The sequence below is a fragment of the Stegastes partitus genome, unplaced genomic scaffold (assembly GCF_000690725.1).
Source record: "Stegastes partitus isolate 25-593 unplaced genomic scaffold, Stegastes_partitus-1.0.2 Scaffold1236, whole genome shotgun sequence".
NCBI lineage: Eukaryota > Metazoa > Chordata > Actinopteri > Pomacentridae > Stegastes > Stegastes partitus.
Window position 1 is genome coordinate 39,328 of NW_007578967.1, and position 21,031 is coordinate 60,358.

At 40.9% G+C, this 21,031-nt stretch overlaps 1 protein-coding gene across 2 annotated transcripts in view; it reads right to left on the reverse strand.

Annotated features, from left to right (window-relative positions):
- Positions 1–21,031, reverse strand: part of LOC103369072 (FRAS1-related extracellular matrix protein 2-like) — a 62,760-nt gene that overhangs the window by 23,348 nt on the left and 18,381 nt on the right. For both annotated transcript variants that reach the window (XM_008297675.1, XM_008297674.1), the window contains exons 3-5: positions 17,907–18,053; positions 7,206–7,436; positions 1,040–1,165 (exon numbers count right to left, since the gene is read on the reverse strand). In XM_008297675.1, the coding sequence (XP_008295897.1) occupies positions 1,040–1,165; positions 7,206–7,436; positions 17,907–18,053 (504 nt within the window). The remainder of the gene's footprint in view (positions 1–1,039; positions 1,166–7,205; positions 7,437–17,906; positions 18,054–21,031) is intronic.

Genomic DNA, 21,031 nt, shown 5'->3' on the forward strand with positions numbered 1-21,031 from the left:
CTGCACGGGGAGAACATGCAGACTCCACGCAGAAAGATCCCGGGTGTCCTCACCGGGATGCGAACCAGCAACCTTCTTGTTGCAAGGTAGCGGTGCTAACCACCGAGCCACCTTGCAGCCCAAGCAATTAAATTAAATTAAATTAAATTAAATTAAATTAAATTAAATTAAATTAAATTAAATTAAATTAAAAATTCTTCATCTACCTCCTTTAAGTATGGCATGTCTATTGGTTAAAACCACCCCCTTAAGTTCTGTCAAACTCCTGTGGTTAAGCCACTAAGCTTTTTGATATGTAACAGTAATACCGTCAGTAGGATATTCAGTCAAACTTTCTGCAAGTTGCGTTTGCCTTAAGTTGTTGTTTTAAAAAAATCTGTAACACTTTACACGCTGCCAACCTCATCAGCCGCAAAAAAAAGTAATTAATAGTCAGTTTGAATTATTACAAAGCGAGGAGGCTGTTGAAGAGGATGCATGCAAGTTTCAAATTAATTACCGCAAAACTTGACGAACAGCTAAGTGTGATACTGCTGAGCTTATGGTGCCACATATGATTTGTGAAAATGCAAATGCTGTGTGAACAGCTTCCTTTCCAGCGGGCTGACAGTGTTTTAAACAGGTTTCAGTGCTACTTTCAAACAGTATAACAGATGCAGCCGACACTCCACCTACACACGTTTACATTAACATTACATTAAAACAATATGGATAGTGGATTTAAAGGCATACGTTGTGAGGTAAATGTAAACAAAAGGGTCGTCAGAACACAACATTAAAACACACGCCTCACTCTCAGGTCTTTAATATATGCAGGATCCCTGAAAAACAGATTTTTATTTTTTTTTTCCTCAAACTTCTGCTTCAAATCCGTTAATCATATACGCGAACGCAGCATATGCAGTCGGGAATTATTCATTGAGCCTTAAATAATAACATTCACCATCTGAATTGATCAGTCTCAGCAGCAAGGTGGCAGGCAGGCAGGGTACACTGAGGGTAAATGGGTTAGATGAGGTGAGAAAAGGCTAGTCCATACCCTGCTGTGTGTAGCAGACCACCATGAGCTCCTCGCTGATGTCTCCACTGCGGTGCACCGGGATGAAAAGCTCCCCAACATCTTCCTCTACTGAGTGGATCTGTTCAGGGAAGAATACCGTCGACTCTGTTTGGAGGGGAAAGAGAGAAAGAGAGAGAGAGAAAGAAAAAAAAAGAGTCGAGGGAGTCAGAGAAGAAAAGAAAAGGGTAATGATATGTATAACAATCTGCAAAAATCCACAGTACATTAGGTCATCAAAGACTGATACAGGCTTTTGTTCTGGCTCTGCATTAGCGAGCTGCAGTTGACTTTTTTTTTTTTTTTTTTTTATCTACTGAAGTGGTGGTCCTGCAGCGCGCTTATTCATATTCAAAAATAACTCCCCCGTCACAGTTTTTTGAATTTGATGCAACCAGAGGTGCTCTTCAAAGAGACCCCTCCGGAAGTTTTCTTCCTGCCTCATGTGTCGCAGACAATTGCACATGCAGGCCTGTGAGTTCACCCTACTGAGCGAATCAGCTGGGAGCCTCACGCATCGACTCCAGCGTACACAAAGGGGTCAATCACCTCTCTCGTTTTCTTCTCCCTCTCTTCCTCCCCCACCTCCACTCCTCTCCCACTCTCTGACAGGAGTTTGTGATTGAGAGAGCGACTTCGAGCCAGTGAGAGCATCATCTATCAAAGCGAGAACTTACTGGCATTATAGAAACAATAAATGTTGAAGCTATTTTCAAGAGACGCACTGGGACCAATAAGAATACTAACAGAGTGGACTAAGTTTCAGCTCGTCCCAGTTCCTCTTGTGAGTTCGTTCGTCCCTTTAACAACTCGCTGAGAGAATGAATGAGTGAATAATGGGAATTGTGGGGGGGGACACTTGTGGATGCAAAAAAAACCTCAATTAAAATGGTACGTGCCGGAGCGTAAAAAAATCAGCAGAAACTGATTTATATTTGATTCAACATGCAGCGTAAAAAGAGATCAACACCTGAGATGACTCTCTGGGATGAAGTCATCAACATAAGACAATCTCGCGCACAGCGGGGGATCAAACATTTCTCTTCTCTCACGACAACTCCTGCTAAATTGTTCTTTCTCCTCTCAATCTCCTTCGCTCTCCACCATCCCGCCTTTCTGTCGCTGCCCACAATCTGCTGCTCCCCAGTGGGGAACAGCAACTCATAGCAGGAGACTCGGGTCCACTGCTTACCTATTCCGCACAAACACACACAATGCTACGCGACGATTTTCCCCCTCCCTCTCACTCTCCCCACACGGATACTACACACTCCATCGCCTCTCAGTTCTTTCACATTTCACCTCACTCTCCACTTCTTGCCTCTAAATCCACCCAAGATTTTAGAAAAAGCAAATATCCAGCCAACTGGGTCAAGTTCACCTCCTGCAGGAAAACACTCAGTCATTTTAAAACATTCATGGGCAGGCAAAAAAAAAAAAAAAACACATGCTTTTACGCAGGGTGTTAAGATAGTGGATTGTTGCACCTGATCTTGCTATTGTCTTGCCAAAAAAAAAAACAAAATAAGAAGTCTGTTTGGCTTTTATTGCTACGTCTAGAACTTCTCCATTATTGATCATTTCATGAATATTCCATGGATGCAGGAAGACGTTCTTTGTTGCTACTGTCTGGTTGTGATAGTTGCGCATTTTAATCATTAGCAGCTTGTAATGTTGGTTACACCCAAAACGTAACCGCACATGTAAAACACATCAGCCTCTGGAGACACTTGACGGAGCTATGTAACTAAAAGCACCGCGTCGTGTCACAGCTCAAAGCAGGAACAACCTCAATAGATGCGGTTTGCTTGTTTGATGCTTCCTGCATTAGTCAAGAGATTAACCTAACGGAGATAAAGCTCTTCAAATTACAAAACAATGTGCATGACTGCTATTGGCCTTGTGGTTCCAGAAATGAGAAATAAATAAATAAATAAATAAAAAACCACAAGAGAGAAAGCCGTTGTTCATCATTTAGTGGAATGACCTTGTTGCAAAATGCAGTCGAGTAAAAGCGCTACTGATATATAGTGTCCTTGCTGTACAGGAAGCAAGAAAGATATCACCAACTGTGGCAAGATGCTGCTGCTTGCAGCATACAGTCAAACAGCAGGCTGCCACCTTCATCTTTCGTCAGCACTGTGCATGGATTATATATGAAAGAAAGTCATAAAGTTTTGCAGAGGGAAAGCTTGGCTCTTACATGGAGAGACCACGGGCAAATGCGCTACAGGATAAGCCCAATCCTCAGTTAATCAAAGTGGTCGAATCAAAGGGTGGTAGAAAGTATGCATTCTCACAACTAAAAGAAACTCAAACCAATATAAAACAGCTCCAGGCGATTGTGCAGACAAACAGAGACTGTCCTTGCTGTTAGAACACACTCCACTTGTTATGCTCTCCTTAATTTTTCGAGCACTTTTAGTTAAAGCTCAGCGATCCCTTCTCCTCCCTCTAAAGCCGATATTAGCCGAACCGCCGCGTCCTCCAGAGAGGGAATCTCCAGGCTAACCAGAAGACCAGACAAAGCCAGTTTTCATCATTAGACAAAGAAGCTGGAGTACAGCTAACGCCACAGGCATAGCTAAAGCTTCACTGGCCCATTAGAGTAGAGAGTGGCACATCTCTGTCACATTAGACAGTCCCTGGAGATGATAGAAAACAAACCAGACCCTGCCCTCCACACACACACACACACCATAATTAACCCACAGGGGAGGATAGATTGAGGAGGGAAAAACGTGGCAGGGACGGGGGGGGGGGAGGAGAGACACTGAAAGACAGACAACGAGAAGACAAATGAGGGAGACGAGAGCAACTGTTGTGTGTCACTATAATCGAAGCTTCAGTGTTTCCATCTTTGTTGCGCATCTGTAATTACTTAAAAGTTGCACCGAGGAGGGGGAGGTAATGCATACAAAAAAAAAAACAAAAAAAAAAAAACCTGAATGTAAAAGCCGAAGAAGAGCAAATCTAGCCTTGATGGAGCAGAGCAGCCCCGTTTGTCGCACTACTCAATATTCCATTAACATTTCAATTTGCAGGAAAAGACACAAAGAGCTAGGAGAGCGAAAATGGCAGATTATAAACTATTTAAGGGAGAAAGTGAAAGACTGACGTTTTGTATGCGTGCGCGCTTGTGTGCATGTGTAATTAAGCTGCTTTTTCTTGTGTGTGTGTGTCATTGGGTTTCCAGAAGTAAACATCGTGTTCAGTATTTCTGGCGAGTATAAAAAAAACATTACACCCTGAATGAAAAAAAAGAAATCTGTATAGCAAACTCCTGCTGGCTATCATGTCAAAACTGCGATTCTCTTTCTTGCCTGGAGGCAGATTTGACAAGACTCTGTATCTACAGTAGGCAATGTTTATATTGACAAGTCTTCCTTCTGAGGTTGCCAAGTTGACTGATGCTTCTTGCAGTGTGATATACAGTAAAATGGAAGTGAGTTTTTTTTATTGTTTTGCTGAATACTTAAGTGGCAATTGGGATTTTGTGTGTAGTGCGTTATACAATTCGGAAACATAATTGCATCTGTAATTATATTTGTCTTTCCAGGTTGGCAAAGGAAACGCTTTTGCTTTTGATAGGCTATGTTTGAGTTTCATTTATAACAGTGGAAATTGGATTCATACTGAAATAAATGAAAAATATTTACAACAAAAATGTTCTTTATACACTTAGAAATAAAAGCTAGGATTGACTGTATTAAAACTACACTAAATGCTGCCACTTCATCCTCCGTGCCTGAGATTCCAACCTTTTACTTTTTCAAATACCTCCAATGTCAACCTTGATTTTTGATGGCAGACTCAATCCTCCTCAGCATGCAGGGTAGCATTGTTGCACAAATTTCTGGAGAGATGTTCTGCCACATTCTTCAGAGACTTTTTTTTTTTTTTTCTTTTTCCAGCTGCTCTTTGCTGGAGGGGTTGTGTTACTCTACCTTTCTCTTTAAAATAGCTCAAAGGTATTCTATTGGATTCAAGTCAGGCAACATACTTGGCCAGGTCATAGTTTTCACTTTATTCTTCTTTAGAAAGTCTTGTGTGATTTTGGCAGTGTGCTTTGGATCGTTATTATGCCGGAATATTTCTTTTTTTTGTGCCAAGCTTCTGCAGACTGAGAGCCATCTTGTCAGCCAGTATTTTTGGTGCGTCCACAGATAATCCTGGCACCATCTACAAATGTTGTCTCGCCAGCACCTTTTGCACCTGTGTACCCCTGCATCATCGCACTCCCGCCTCACCTTGCTGATCTTAGTCTCATCCGAGCAAAGAATGTGCTCTCAAAATTCATCAGGCTTCTTTTCATGTTCTTTAGAAGTTTAATCTTGTAGTTTTGTGCCAAGGAACAAGCGAAGGGATTTATTTTTATTTTTGGACGCCATTGAGGTTGATATTGTGCAATGTCCTTCGCATCATCTCAGCTGTCGCAGAAACTCCAGTGATAACCCCTGTGCCAAGTCTGAAGCAGCTGCCCATCTGTTTTTCAGAGTTCGACTATGCAAGTAGTTATGGTGTCATTTTAGAAGTAAGCCCACTGCGAGTCTGATTTAAGGTACAGTGGTTTGTTCGGTTTACCGATTACTGCTGCAACTGTGTTTCAGCCTCTTTTTTAACTAGTAATTGGATTTTTTGGTATCTTTTTCTATCTCTGTAAAGTCTTACAATCACATTTCTTGAGCATTTTTTCCCCATGTGGAGCCATGGTGCAGACATGCAGACAGACACAACCCATTGGCATCAAACAGAAAGTTCAGGTAAATTTATAGCCATGTTCATGTAGCTAATTGAGAAATCACTCTGTTTAGTTTCAGTAACGACAGGTTTTTGAGGTTTTGTGCCAGTGACAGCAAGTGTATTTGGTCTGTATTTTCAGTATAGTCTTTTCATCATAGAAACAGCAAGAGTTAGTTTGATATTTAAGGGTTTGGACAAGTTTTGGTGTGGGTTTTAAACTGGTTTTAGCCTGTTTTTAGACTACTTTTGGACTTATTTGCAACTGGTTTTGGAGTCAGTCCAAAATACCTCCGTGATGCTGAACTGATTTGCTGATTTGAGTGTTTGGTTTTGATTATTCATATAAGGAAATACTCTATTTGTCAACTTAGAATTAATGCAATCATTGAGAGGCGATACACTTTTTGAATGATTTGATATTTAAATGACGTTTCACAGTGGTGCACTCCTCTCTGTTGCATCCTGCATAATATCATTTTGTTTGCGTCGGCACAGTCAGTCAGTCAAGTTTCAAACTTTCATCAAATGTCGCCGAATAATCTGCATCTGTATTCAGTATCAATACAGAAATTCTGCCTGGGGTTTGTTCGTTTTTGTTATTGTGACATGCAGCTACACATGGTTTAGAAAATATCACGAATTGACTTCTGCATGATCAATGCTTTTGTTAACATGTGCTCAAACAGGGGATGTCCAAAGACAACTTCAGCTATGTTTTTGTAGTATTTCACCTTAGCCAATATCAGGGACTATTTGATTTATTTTGTCCAATATTGCAGATTCTAAATCAGTGATATGATTACAGATAACAGTGAAAATGTCAGGCTTTTATCGTTAAAAGTTACAAAGATGTAGTCATTCAAACATAGCTTCAAATTTCAATGTGTGGAAAAATGTGCAAAAAGCATGTCGATGGGCAATTTTCATTTTTTTTTTTTTTAAAGTAAAGTATTGGCTATATCAAACAAAAATTTCACAAATATCTCTCTAAATATTGATATTTTATGCTTGAAAAAATTCAGGGAAATCAGAGATGGTTGAGCAAGTATTGTTCTAAACTATTGATGAAATTACCCTATCTTAAAGAAATAAAGGTTGCAGCTATTAAAGGTGGGGTTAATTGCAACAACTAAAAACACTAATATCAAGCTAAATCTATAATATTAAATAATATTTATCCATTAATTATATTTTCTGTCTGCAAATGAACTAGTAAATAAAGCTGTCAGATGTGGTGGAGTGAAGTGTAAAATACTTGCCTCCAAAATGTACAAGTATTCGACACCATAAAATAGAATTATGCAAGTTAAGTACCTTTAAATCCCTTTCCACGACTGACTGTCACCATATAGCATCCGTGTGTGAGCTGAATCTAGGATATAACGCGAGCATGAGCAGTACTAACCATCATTGGGATCCAGGATCTCAACTGTTGCTGTGACGGGGAACTCCATCACGCCCATCACCGGCTCCGACAGCAAAATCTGGAAAGTCTCCGCCTGCTCATACTTCCCATCAGACAGGATCCGAACACGCCACGTAGCTCTGGTTTGTCCTGGGTTGAACTGGACCTGCCTCTGTGACTTACCCTTGAAGTCCTCCTCCTTCTTTGCACTGCCATCCTGGGTGCCAATGCCTGAGAGATACAAAAAAGGGAAAGAGAGCCAGCCAGATGAGTTAAAGAAAAAAAAAAAAAAAGCAAAGGAATGGAGACAAAACAAAGAAAATGACCATGAAAGGGTGACAGCAAGGAGAGGGAAACAGATGAAAAGCAGATTAGATATTCACACCCTTTAATGTTGTTCAGAGAGTGGTGAGAAAAAGAGTGTTGCGTCTATTTTTCTTCACTGATCACTCACAGAGCCTCAGGAATGTGTGAAATGAATTTGTGACTGAAGCGTTTAAATAAGCATATTCTTTCTTACTGAGATAGATTAGTTACCAAAGTTGTTTCCCAGGGGTTAGGTGTGCATGCACGAGTGTGTGCACATTGGAGTGTGTGTCACATCCCTTTTCTCTTCAAATGTCTCTTATTTCATTTATAATGGGTCTTTCAAGTGAATCCACTTCACAGTGATCCATCTAACATTCATGTTCAGTTGATACACCTTCAAAGGTGGAGAGCCTACTGGTACCGGTGGGGTTCACATTAAACACAAATCAAGGAACCCAGGTGGTGCAAGACATAAAATAATGTATTGCATTTGGAAATATTGCTCTTCATATTCCTTTGTCTATATTCATTCTGCCTCATGAGAGTGAGGTGAGCAGAGCCATGCCATGCTGATGCATGTGCCCGTACATAAAAAAAGGATTTGTTTTCTTTTTTTCAGAAACTCAAACGGCTGCACAAACAGAGAAAAAAAAAGAAGGTGCCAAACATATGCAAATGAGTCTGGATACATTAGGAGATACACACAGCATGATCTGAGAGGTTAGTATTGTATGCAAAATTTAGGCCAAAAATAAAACAGATGCAGAAATTCAAACATACACAGTCACACTCAGTGACTATATTCATATGCAAACTCATGATATTGTTATAATTTTGGAGGTGTGTTTTGTGTTTTGGGGTTCATTTTGTTGTCATTTGGCTTTTTTATTTGCCAAAAACACCAACAGTCTAGCAAATATAACTCTCCAGGCTCAGTGTTTTGATGAATTTTAATGAATGACAAAATAGAGAAGAACAAGCCAACTCTTAGATTGTTGATCACCTCAGCCAAACGTAACGCATCTTCTATCTCATATTTTACTTAATCTGCAGCCAGCAACACATTAAATATAAACACCCTCTTGCTTCATTTTCGTCAACAACCCCAGCATGGTGCACCACGACACTCCACCTTCACTATTTCTCTGCTTTTCCTTAACAGGAAAAGCCAAAGATGCTCTTATTACTCAGTGCAGCTGAACTAATACAACATGAAAAAATTCACCTTCTCTGGGGGCTGTTGAAAGTCTTTCTGGAAAATCTAAGACATGACTAATGGAAGCCCAGTCAGGACAAGTCTTTCTTGGTTGGCTTGTTCACTTGCTTAGTGGCCCGATCGGCTCAACCTGGGTCGTGTTTTTGGAATAACACTGACCAGATGTGGCTGGTACAAGTGTTAACAGATGAAATGTGAATTACAATGCAGTTAAAATACTAGGATTAAATCGCTGCATTGTTAGTCACAACTGGTTACATTTACCATCGAGCAATATCAGCACTGGTGTGTGCAATGGAAATGGAGAATCCTTTGGGTCTTGTGGGTTGCTGAGTGGGGCATCCATGCATTTAGTTTGCTCCGGTGCATCTTTTGGATGCACAATCAGATTGGGTTCTGGGGCATTTCCAGTCTGGGTCAATGCTTTGGGTACATGGGCTTGTTCTTTGAGTCCTTCCTGGCCAGTTTTTGACAAGGTAGATTGTCCTACTGGGTCTGGGACAATGTATAAGTGGTAAAGTAGCATCCACATCAAAAGTAGCCTCCAAAGTTTCCCAGCAGAACATTGATTTGCAATTAGATGATCAATGTTACACACTTTACCTGCCAATGGGTTTAATGTTGCAGCTGATTCGAGCATTCGCTTAAACTCAAGTTCTCTTTGTGCAGTCAAGATTAAAAGATGTTTCTACATCTGTGAGGGCCTTTATCAGATAAGATTTAAACTAACCTCTAGGAAGCATGATATTTTGATATTTGCTGTTACGGTTCAGATATGTTGATGCAGGCAGGAGTTTTAGTTGGACAAAAACACTATGCAAGAATCTTTAAAGCGCAACTGAAATCCTATTTAGTCATAAGTTTTTAGTCAAAAATATTGTAAGTGTGGTTTTGAATACACTGATATTAGTTTTAGCATCGTCAAAAGAAAAAACAGCATCTAACTGGAGTGACATTTACATGGTGGTTCATGTTCGAGGACAGCCGCTCAGCTATGTTGCCTTCAAATGTTGCCAGTGAATGTTTGTCTGGCAGCTTTTCATCAGGCTAAGGTGCAGGCAAGAAGTGTGCACATGTTTGGAAGTTAAGTGAGAAAAAAGGGACTTCAGCGGGAAAGCTAACGTTGGTTGGTGTTCAGAGTCTCTGTGGCTCTCGCGTTGTGCAGCAGGCTGCTGTCTGGCTCAGTGGGACTGTCTGCGTAGAACAGAAAGCTGATAATTGTAGTCCATTCATTTAAATCTAAACTACGGGCTACCAGCGTTAGACCAAAACAATGTAAAATATAAATTTCTCCCTCCTGGTTTCTGATTCTGTTTTGAATTGAGAACACAGAGGAAAAATAAGCAATATGTACAAATGACAAACAAAAGCAAAAAAGAAAAACAAGTGTAGAGACTCTGTAAAGAATCTCTGTTGACTTTTTTTTTTTAAAGTCCAGTTCTTGTTTGTTTGTTTGTTTGTTTGTTTTTTACTTTAACCAATCCAAGAATTAAGTCTGAAATTTATAATTTAATATTGATTCCAGCTCTTGTTGGGTCACACTGGTGGTTACTGATGACAGATTTTAACAAAAGAGCTCCCGAAATTTCATTCATCGGGACAAACTTATCGACCGCTCGGGGCGTCAGACGGGGTGGCCTTCAGCAGTTATTCTGTCAGAATTGCAACAGCTGCATCTGTTCACAGCACAGAACAAACGACACTTTGTACAAAGAAGACTGAAGAAGTCGACAACGGTCTCTGATAGGGCAATACTGAAGAAATAACAGGTTGTCTTGTGCTGTAGGAGAAAATGCATGCACACACTCGGTCTGTTCTTCTGGTGCTGCCATATATAACCCCAGTCCAAATGCAACTTGAATCCCATTTGGCAAACACAAACACCGCAAGTAACAAAGATACATACAGTATAGAGAGAAGTTAGAAAACGCTGAATGGCTACCACTGAAAAAGAAGGGTTCAGTGTAACAAACAACTTTAAAGAGGTCAAAGCTAATAACGTTTGCTCCCAGCTGATGATTTCTATCTAATCCTGATGATCAGTTGATCCACATCAAACAACACACACATGGCACCACAACATGCCTACAGGAGAAAGGAAGTATTGATCTTAAAAGGGTGGAGCCTCATTGCGCCACCTTCGCTGGACTCCCTGGAGGGAAAAGACACGCCTTTTACTGGGGTCGCACTGGGGTTCCTCCCAGCAGGAGGATATATACCTTCTCGGGGGCTTTTGATCTCTCTGGCACTGTTCCTCAGAGCTATAGACCCTGTGTTTGTGTTTCTGCAACACACACAAACTCATTGATACAAAGAGCTTCTCAGAAACACACAAACCCTTTTTATAGCTGCAAACTTTTCTTCCCCCCTCCCCCCCTTTTTTTTTCCCACCCTTGTGTTGTAGTTTCTTTCACGACTGAACCAAAAGCCGCAGTAACCTGAGTTTGGCTCAGAGTAAAAATATACAATTCATCAAAAAAATTTACGAGCGCATGTTCATTACACCGTGAAGCTCATTTCATATCGAGGCGGCAGAGGTGGACATCTGCAGAAAAGAGGTGTAGGGGGGCAAAAGCTTCTATTCTCTCCTGCTGAAATACAATTATCTCTTCATCCACCCTGCTTGGCAACAAAATTGAGGCTGGAATACATCCCGCTGGAGATGATATATCTTAACCTGGCAAAAGTACACCTCGTTAACAATTCTCCATTTATCTCCCAGAGCAAGGACAGACCAGAAAAGGACAATGGAGAAATAAAAAAAAAAAAGAGTCAAGGAGTGAGCTTTGACTAATGCAAGGAGTAAAAAAAAAAAAGAAGAAAGAGAATTCAATTCCATCTTGTTTCCCCATAGGGTTCCTCATATTACTCATACAGGAGAGAAGACAAGAAGTAGGAAGGAAATGAAAAAGTACAGTAGAGGAAAGGAAAGGTGAGGAGAGGGAAGGAAAGGAAAGGTGAGGAGAGGGAAGGAAAGGAAAGGAAAGGAAAGGAAAGGAAAGGAAAGGAAAGGAAAGGAAAGGAAAGGAAAGGAAAGATGTGCAGAAGATGTGAGGATCTGAGAAACGAAGAGGAACACATCAAGAAGATGTGACAAAACAAAGACAAAGAAAGACAGGAACCTGCAGAGATGCGCCGCAACACGACAACCAAGATACACACAAGGAAAATGAAGACAGAGCAAAGAATAAACAGAGAACGAGCACAGCGCATGAGTGGGACAAAGAGAAGAAGGCTGATATGAGACACCGATATATATATAAGAATCTATAATATCGAACACAGCCTATGGCACAGGCCCAGGGCTATACGGCAAGCGAGGGTGCCTGAAGAAGGGAGATGATGTCTTTGATGAGTAAAAGCAGGTTAGGAGCAAAAGGACCTGACACGAGGTGAGGAGAGATTACAGATGAAAGGGAAAGAGGGTGAGAGGATTTAAGTGGATTTTTGTTTTTTGATAGGAGGTGAGAAAGCAAGCGGTAAGCCAGAAAACAGCAGTGGAAGAGTCCAATCTAATCCGCGTGCTCTTGTCCGGCCCTGTTCTGCCTGAGCTCTGCTTTGCGGGGGCATCTTTGAACCTTGATCTTATCTCGGCGTTCCTCCTTCACTGATCCTCTCTACCTGTACGTCCTGTTGTGATGGACCATGTGTAACAGCTCTCCTCTGCTGTTGCCTGGCACCACACCAGCTTTCATCAGCTATCCCTTGCAACAGCAGAAAGCTTCTGGCAACATCGCCGGGTGCCTTTCTGCCTGCTTTTCCATCCCTGACACACTCCCTGTCTAATCGAATGTAATCTACCTGTCTATCTGTACACATGCTGTCTACTTGGACCGGGAATTCCTGTGTGGATGTTTCATTTTTACATCCTTCTCTGTAGTTTTGCTTTTACATCGACTGGATTTTTCTTCCGTCATCAGGCGTTGTTATATTTGCAGCTTTGGCTCTGTTGCCAGCTTTGTTGCTACTCTTAAATTGCCTCTATTAGCACACCCCACATACACAGAAAGTATTGCAAAACTTGTGTTTTTTAACTGTTTTGACCAACTTTAGCATGTTGGAACTAAAACCAAGAATCTGAGATTATAGTGCCGCCTTGGAGTTCAGAGCCCTTTTAAGAGCTGAAACAATTCAATAATAAATCAAATACTCAACCAACAAAGAGTTAATTGGTAGAAGTTTGAATAATTGATTCATCAATTAATTCTTACAGTCATTCTTCAACAAAATGTCAAAAAGTGTGGTAGTTCTGGCCTCTCAAGTGCAAGGAATTGCTGATTTATTTCAGTTTTATATAACTTTAGGTCATCTGCCTGACCTCAGTCCAGCAGATGATGTGTTTATTAAGTCCAGACTGAAAATGATTGCAGAACCCAGTGACTGCTGACATCTGTGTGTCAAAGATGTCAGACAAAGGGTCCACTACCAAATATATTATATGGATGTGTACGTGATGTTGATGTGGAAGTGAAAACTCTTAAAGAAAGACGATTCAATAAAGCTGTTGATGCTTTAACCTTTAGAGTTTGTGTTTTTTTTCTAATGCAATGTGCTGGAAAAAAATGTCTCTCGTATAACTTTAATACTTTGATACATATTTTCTGACTGCCATAGCTTTTTGTATTTTAACGGTGGGGGTCTGAATTTTGACAACAGAGTTTAAATAGTAAAGATACCTTTGAATAAATCAATCTGTTTGGTGTCACATTGGTATGATTTCTGATTGTTGAAGTTGCCTTTGCAGCTAACATTGTTTCTCATTATTGTTTTCTGTTGTATATTACAGAGGCAACAATACAAAGGAGCGGCATTGCTACTTGAGCACTATCAGCAATATATTTCAGCTGACAATGACCAGCATCAAGGCAGAGCGAGGCAGCCTTTGCAAAGGCCAGTCGAGTGCGTCCTTCATGCAGACTGCAAAACTATGCACTGTGGCAAAGACAGACACTCAGAAATCACTGAGACATGAGCCAAAAACATAAAAGCTAAGTTGGTCAGGAGGAGCCAAGACACACACACACGTTTGTTAAATGAATTTAAATTGGAATCTAGGAAAGTTACAACTGATCATTTTCAGGTTTTCATTCAGTGTTGCCTTTAGCTTGACCATATTTCTTTGACAGCATTTGAACAGACACACAAGCATTCATTTGAGTCACGAGACACAAACACTGTTGCTTGAGTGACTTAAGTTTGACGGTTTAGAACATGCGCTTGTTTTCTTAAGGCAACAATAAATATTCCTTTTCTTCAAGCCTTGCACTTACACATAAAAAAACTGCCCCAGCTAAAAACGCGGCGCTACATCGGCCTACACGAAAAGCACTTTCATATTGATGCATTTTAGCACCACGTCAACAGACCATGTTAGACGTTCCTTTTAAAAAGCTGGCTTGAAAGTGGATGGGCGTGTGTGCGTATGCGAGTGTGTATTATGTGTGTGTAGTAGGAGATAACAAGGTGCTCACACACCAACTGTGCAAAGAGATGAGAGTCAGAACGCAAGCTTTCATGTGTGCCCAAGAGATACACTCAAAACCTTCTCAAAGAGGAATTAAATATGCACATGTGCACACACACACAGGTAGATAAGTGTTAAAACTTACATAAACTGCTACATTGCGATGCTAACACCTAACCATATGATTAACAGGGATCAGAATGATGATGAGGGGTGAGAGAGAGTAAAAGCTGCTTACAGCTGCTGCTTCTCCCAGAGCAAACGAGCTGAAGCATGACAAAGTCAGAGGGGCGTTCAGGGACGGCATCATCATCATCCTTTTTAACCTTCGAACCTTCACAAACACTCAGACATAAGCACAAAAACATGCTGGGCTGTTCTTCCCAACATCAAATCACCTCCATCTGCTGGGCAAAAAAGCTTATTAGAAACTCTGGCATTGATGTTTGTTTAACTGGCTGGATTTGAGAGTTGAGCGACACACGGCAATGTGCTTTCTGCCCACTTTGTGTCGTAATGAGTATTGAAGGCATTGAACTTACTTTTAAATTTAAGTTTTATGATGACTCACTTATTGTGAGTTTTCTAAACACGGGCAAAATGTTCACTGTGTAATTATCAACTGCTGTGACAAGACATTTTACAGCCTGTCTGGGAAAAATCAAGTTTTTTGTATATTGTTAACATGTTCATAAGGTGCTTTTCATATGTTGGAAGACACGTCATGAGCAAAATAACCAATCAACACCATGGTTAAGTATTTCTGCCTTGAAACTACAGTGTGCCGATGATAGTCTCAGTATTTCATTCTTAAACAATCCTGCAACTCGGGGTTTGGGACTATCATTACTCTCCTTTTGAATCGGTACCCAGTTGGAGCATCTATCCCTTCATCTATCCATTTTTTTCTGCTTATCCAGGGCTTGGCTGAGATACGTAATCTCCCCCAGGGAGTTCTGGGTCTACCCCAGGGTCTCCTCAAAGTTGAATGTGCCTGGAAAACCTCCAAAGGGAGGCACCCAGGAGGCAGCCTAATCAGATGCTCCAACCGCCTCAGCTGGCTCCTTTCTACACGAAGGAGCAGCGACTCTGAGCTCCCTACGAATGCCTGAGCTCCTCACCCTGCCTCTAAGGCTGAGCCAAGCTACCCTACAGAGGAAACTCATTTTGACGGCTTGTATCCTTGACCTCAATCTTTTGGTCACTACACAAAGCCCAAGACCTTAGGTATGGGGTTGGAACATGGAGTGACTGGTAAATCGGCTCAGCTCCCTCTCCACCATGACCGTCCAGTACAGCACTGCAGCAGGACATTACTGCTGGTGCCGCACCAATCTCTCCATACATCTCATGCTCCATTTTCCTGTCATACATGAACAAGATCCTGTAATACTTGAACTCCTTTCCTTGGGGCAGCAACTTCAACCCCAACCCAGAGGGAGCAAACCACCAGCCTTCAGCAGTTGGAGCATGAATGCTAGCGGAATTGCTCCAATATTGGAACTTGTCATTGTGTAACACAGAGCAGTTTTACAGCATTTGAGCGTAGTCGTAGGTGAACTGGTGTGCTGGAGCTGCAGCAAGAGGCAAAGGTATTGGTGAAGAAAGAGGCACATTATAGAGTTTATAGAGCATGTAGAATTACATCTAAGCCATTTTTAAGGCATTAAGGAATTCAGTTAATGCTAAAAATGTCTAAATGTGTAATTTTGCAACATGGAAATGAGTCTGAAGGCATTTAATCAATGGCCGGAGAGGGGTACTTTAATATAGCTAAAGGCAAAGAGTAGCCATTCACATGCTAGTTAGGTTCGATCAATGAACTTGAATTTTAAAAAGAGCTTTTTTAACTTGAAGCACTAAGTAGAATGATATTTTGCTTTTCAGTGACCAAACATGCTTCACATTGGCATGACTCATTTTCAGTCACGAATTCACTTGCATTGTATTCCTTTGGACCGTGGAGAAAGTGACACAGGGACAAAAAAAACAAAAAACATCCATGCCCAGCTGAGCAGCAGGTTCAGACCCAGAAGTCTTTAACTGTGAGGCAACAGCTCTAATCACAGCACCGATATGCTGCCCCCTACTCCAGATAACACTGCGGAAATCAAATTAGTCACCTTTTTTCTAACTATTATGAATCTTCTTTAATTAGACAAAGTAAATGTGCGTGGTAAAGAAAAAAAAAGCATGCAACCTACTCAACAACGTTTTGCTTCGCACTTGTCAGTAATACAAAGAAATAAAGGCAGTCGTGAAGAGTAAAAAGAAACTTCACCAAAAGGATGAATTCTTCTCGTTGAATAACCAGTAGGCAGTCAAAGAGTGAAATTCCTTTACTGTAAGAGCTACAATGATCAGTTATAGACTGCTGAAAAACTGAATGAGACCTTGGTGTGTCTGAGCCTTGGGAACCTCCAACTCAAAAAACTATAAACAGATCAACATTCTCGCATATCTACAGCTTTGCTTTACTTGGAGACAAGGAGAAGATGAGGTGGATTGCAATAGTAATGACATCAGTGTTGTTATTTTATTGGAAACTTGATGTAATCTCAGTAGCATATATAAGGATTTTAACTGCTTTTTGATATATGCTTGTTTTGATGCTTATTTCACAGCCTTATTTGCCCATCTGGGACAAATAAGTTGAACTCTGAACATCAAGGAAACAACGTGTCACAAGCAATCTTGTGCAGAGAAGACATTGCTTGACATTGTTTTCCCTCCATGTGAGAGCAAAGAAAAAGGTTACATCTCTGCACATGGCATTACACTGACCTTACAGCTAACCCATTTGGCTTCCTAAAAAATCATAAAAACATTCTTTCTGCAAACTCTGAATTGGTCCAAGGCCAAACAGAATTACTTTGACTAAGAGGAGAAATCTGGTTACAGTGTTGAAAGGAAATGTTTGGCTTCGAATGTTTGGTTTGCAAATGTATACCGGAGAGGAGTATTCCAGGGATACGACAGGTGCAAAAGCATCGCAATGAAGCAAATGATAGAACTATGCATCCCATCAATCAGCAAACAAATAACACGCGAGAAAAATAAGGTGCTTTACTTCTGGTATATAGAGAAAGATGAACGTAGAGCTGTGAAAAACCTGACAATTACAGTAATGTAAAGTAATGAAAGTTTAGGGAAAGCTACAGAGAAGAAGACAGTGAGAAATTGGCTACAGCCATGCAAGAAGCTCTGTGAAGATGCACTTCTTTCGAGCAAATGTCAGCATGCCAACACACTCACAATGAAAATGCTCATGTCAATACAATATTTGGCAGGTGTAATGTTTGCCCAGCTTTTCTTCAGCGTGTTAACATTCACAAATTAGCACAAAACACAAAGGAGGAGGCTGATGGAAATGGCATTTGTTTTAAAAGTATCCAAAAACTAAATATTGGACAAATTAGCAACTCAAGACACTCAAGGGGGAAAGAATGCACCAAGCATCACTGCAATCTTTCCAACAGTTGTTGACATTTTACTCAAAACTAAAACGTCAGTGTAGCAGCAGAGGAAAAGTCACCGAAGCATCAGAGTGCTTAGGATTTTTCATCTGGGCGCTATGAATGACTGTACAAAAGGTTGCGGTGATCCATCTGGCAGTGGCTGTGATATTGCCATTTGGACCAAAGTGATGGACGGACATTGACATCAGAAGCATCATGCTAGTGTGGCTAAAAACACAAGATGACAGACTCACCGATGAAAGATGTTTCTCCCAGGTAACCTCTGCGTCTGAGCACCACGTCCAGGAACTTGTCCTCCTCGTCCACCACATAGTACTCTTTCTCCAGAGAGATCCAGGCCCAGTCCAGACGAAACTGCTGCCCCTTCAGCTTGTTCCCACCTGCACAAAATATATATAAGAACATAAAAGCACTTAATACCTGATCGTAAAAGTTTTGAAAGTTTTATTTAAATTAAAAAAAAAATAAAACTCTCCCTTATTAGTATTTATCCGCCTGAACTGACTGGAATTTTGTTCCTTCTCGATGCAAGTGTCAGCTTACTGTTAATCTACAATCTCATGGGAAACACTCCTTGTCTGTGGATCTGTGTTTATTTATTTCACAGATGCAAATGTTGCATTCAATATTCTGTAAGAAACAGAAAAAAAAACTGGAGAGAAAACCGTGAGGGGAAATTCTGTGACCCATGGCGGCAATTACTGTAAAACTGCAATGAAGAAAAAGGGTTTTAATTATTTTCAATGTGCAGTTCAACTGTTCGCCAGACATCTACTGCAGAACATGTACAGATTCATAAAAAGGGAAATAATACAATCTTATTTATCACTTTCTGTATCTAACAGTGCACTCTAAGATTCAAAATGTCCCTTATTGAACTGCATTTTCCTTTCCTCTCCTGAGGATGTGAGCGTGCCAACCAAACAGTGTTATTAAGGAAGAGTTTGCAGAGGAAATGTTCATGTTAGTGCCGGGCTAATAGAACTACTCAATACCTGCCACTTCAGCAAGCAGACAGAAGGGAAGCTACTGATTTGCCCACCTACTGCCGGGGAAAAGGTTGTACTGCTGCAATACTGAATGGAAATAATGAGAAAGCATTGTAAAAGTGGAACAGAATAAACGGAGGAGGGTTTTTTTTTTTCGGCTTGTTTTTTTTTTTGCTTTTGAGTAAGGATGAACAATGCCTGACGCTCCATGGCATTCCGGTAGGTGCTATTATTACGTCTGAGTGTGTGTTTTACTGGCTGAGGGAAAAGCAGAGGTGGAACAAATGTTATGTGTAGGCTGTCGGAAAGGAAATCTCATTTAGCTCTATTGAGGACGGTTTCAAAGCTGTTTGTTCTTTCAGGTTGTTTACGCATCTTAAAGGCCGAAACAGTACGGGTGTTGAAAGGACACAAATCATAGCACTTAGCCTCCATCCTCACAGAGGTCATGAACAGAGGCGGGGCAGCTTGTTGTGCAAAAAAAAAAAAAAAAAAAGCTGGTGTTACTGTGACTAATCCTGCACCGTGACTCTGATAACAGAAAAACAAAGACGTGTACCCGTCTCCGACAAAGAACAGATCATAAACAGCAGTAGTAAAGAGTGGAGATGATACCTTCTACCTCCACATTCAGCACACGTTCAGGTTCAGCTCCTTGTTAGAATAAAGCGCCGACATGATTTGCGAACACGGTGCTAAAATGCATAGGAGGTGAAAAGTTCAGCACTTTCCGGATTGGCAGACATAGCTAGAGCATGCTGAGGTGAGGAGACAGCTAATATAATCAGAGTTCATGTAGCCCACAAAAAAAGCCTGTAGGCCAAATTCAGGTTTAGCAAGTGCAAATATAAAATTGCACACATGCACATCTCTTCGATTCTGACTTCACTGCAGCCTGCAACCTTGACTTTCATCCCAGCTCACTGATACTAAATGCAGCATAAGCTTCCTGAAATCTTAGTTTGTGTGCGTGTGTGCGCGCGTGTGAGTGTTTGTGTTGTGCGTGAGTCCCGGTTCTTCTGTGTGACCTCTCACTGGGGGTGAGGAGCTGTGCACAGACATTAGGGATCTGAGTCAGTGGGCTTCAGACTGTCTCATTCCTCCAGCCTTTTTGGAAGGATAAAAGACCTCTCACATGTGCTGACCATACAAAAAAAGCAGCTTTGAAATCATCCTCAATAGAGCTAAATTCACTTTGCACACTCTTTCAAAGGCTTTCCTAACAAAAACTCAGCACAAGGGTTTTTTTTTTTTTCCTGTCGTCTTCTTCTTCTTCTTTTTTTTTTTTATAACCAATTAGGGATCATAGTTTCAGTGCAATAAATTTCAAGGATCAGGGCACTCTGAGAAATCTGGAAAGAAAAACTTTGATGCTGGCTCGATGGAACAATCACTCAGTCAGAGCTATCCTGTCAGATGATTTTATTTTCCAACCACAGTGTTAATATCAAAAGGCATTTAAACCTAAATGCACACTAAAATGGTACTTTTTCTTATTGTGCCTTAAAGTTTGCTGCCAGTTTTCTCCTTTCCCCCCCTAATGTTCAAGATATGGTACTCGGCTGAACAGTGTGCTGCACATCATACTGTAACCCACTGTACTGCAGCTCATTTAAATCCTTGTGGTCTAAGATCATAGACTGAGCTCTTATAATGTAGTTCAGTCTATAAAGTCTTAACGAGATGATCAAACAATACAAAACCGGATTGGCAGATCCCCAGTCATTATTTATCAGACTTGCATGATTAAAGCTCCATCAATATTTCTATATAATATCACTGAATTGAATTACTACATGTAATTTGAAAGGGATGCTTGCCATGATGAAGCCATGAGACTTTTATTAACCAACCCGGCCTCCAGAGAGCTTAAAAGAAGCTATTTTCACATCACTGTTTTGGTTTTATGGCCTGAAAATGACTCTATGGTTCAGTCTCAATGCTCTCATTAACCTCACTTTCAGCTGCGGCAGGCCATTGTTTTCAGAAAAAAAAAAAAAAAAGAAGCTTGGATATACCCACTGCATGCTACCTGTACTGCACTAAACCATAGAGAGGCAAAATCATCAACTAGATGGTGAACAAAGTTGAACAAATTAAAAATGTTTCTTAGATGTTCAAGGAGGAGTACCAACAGCAAAAGGGGATTTTGAACTAATATTTAAATGTCTGGATGCCAGGGTTGGTGCTTGATGCTAACTATTCATCCAGCCATCCATCCATTTTCTATACACCGCTTAATCCTCACTAGGGTCGCGGGGGGGCTGGAGCCTATCCCAGTCGACTCAGGGCAAAGGCAGGGGACATCCTGGACAGGTCGCCAGTCTATCACAGGGCCACACTTAGAGACAGACAACCAAGCACACTCA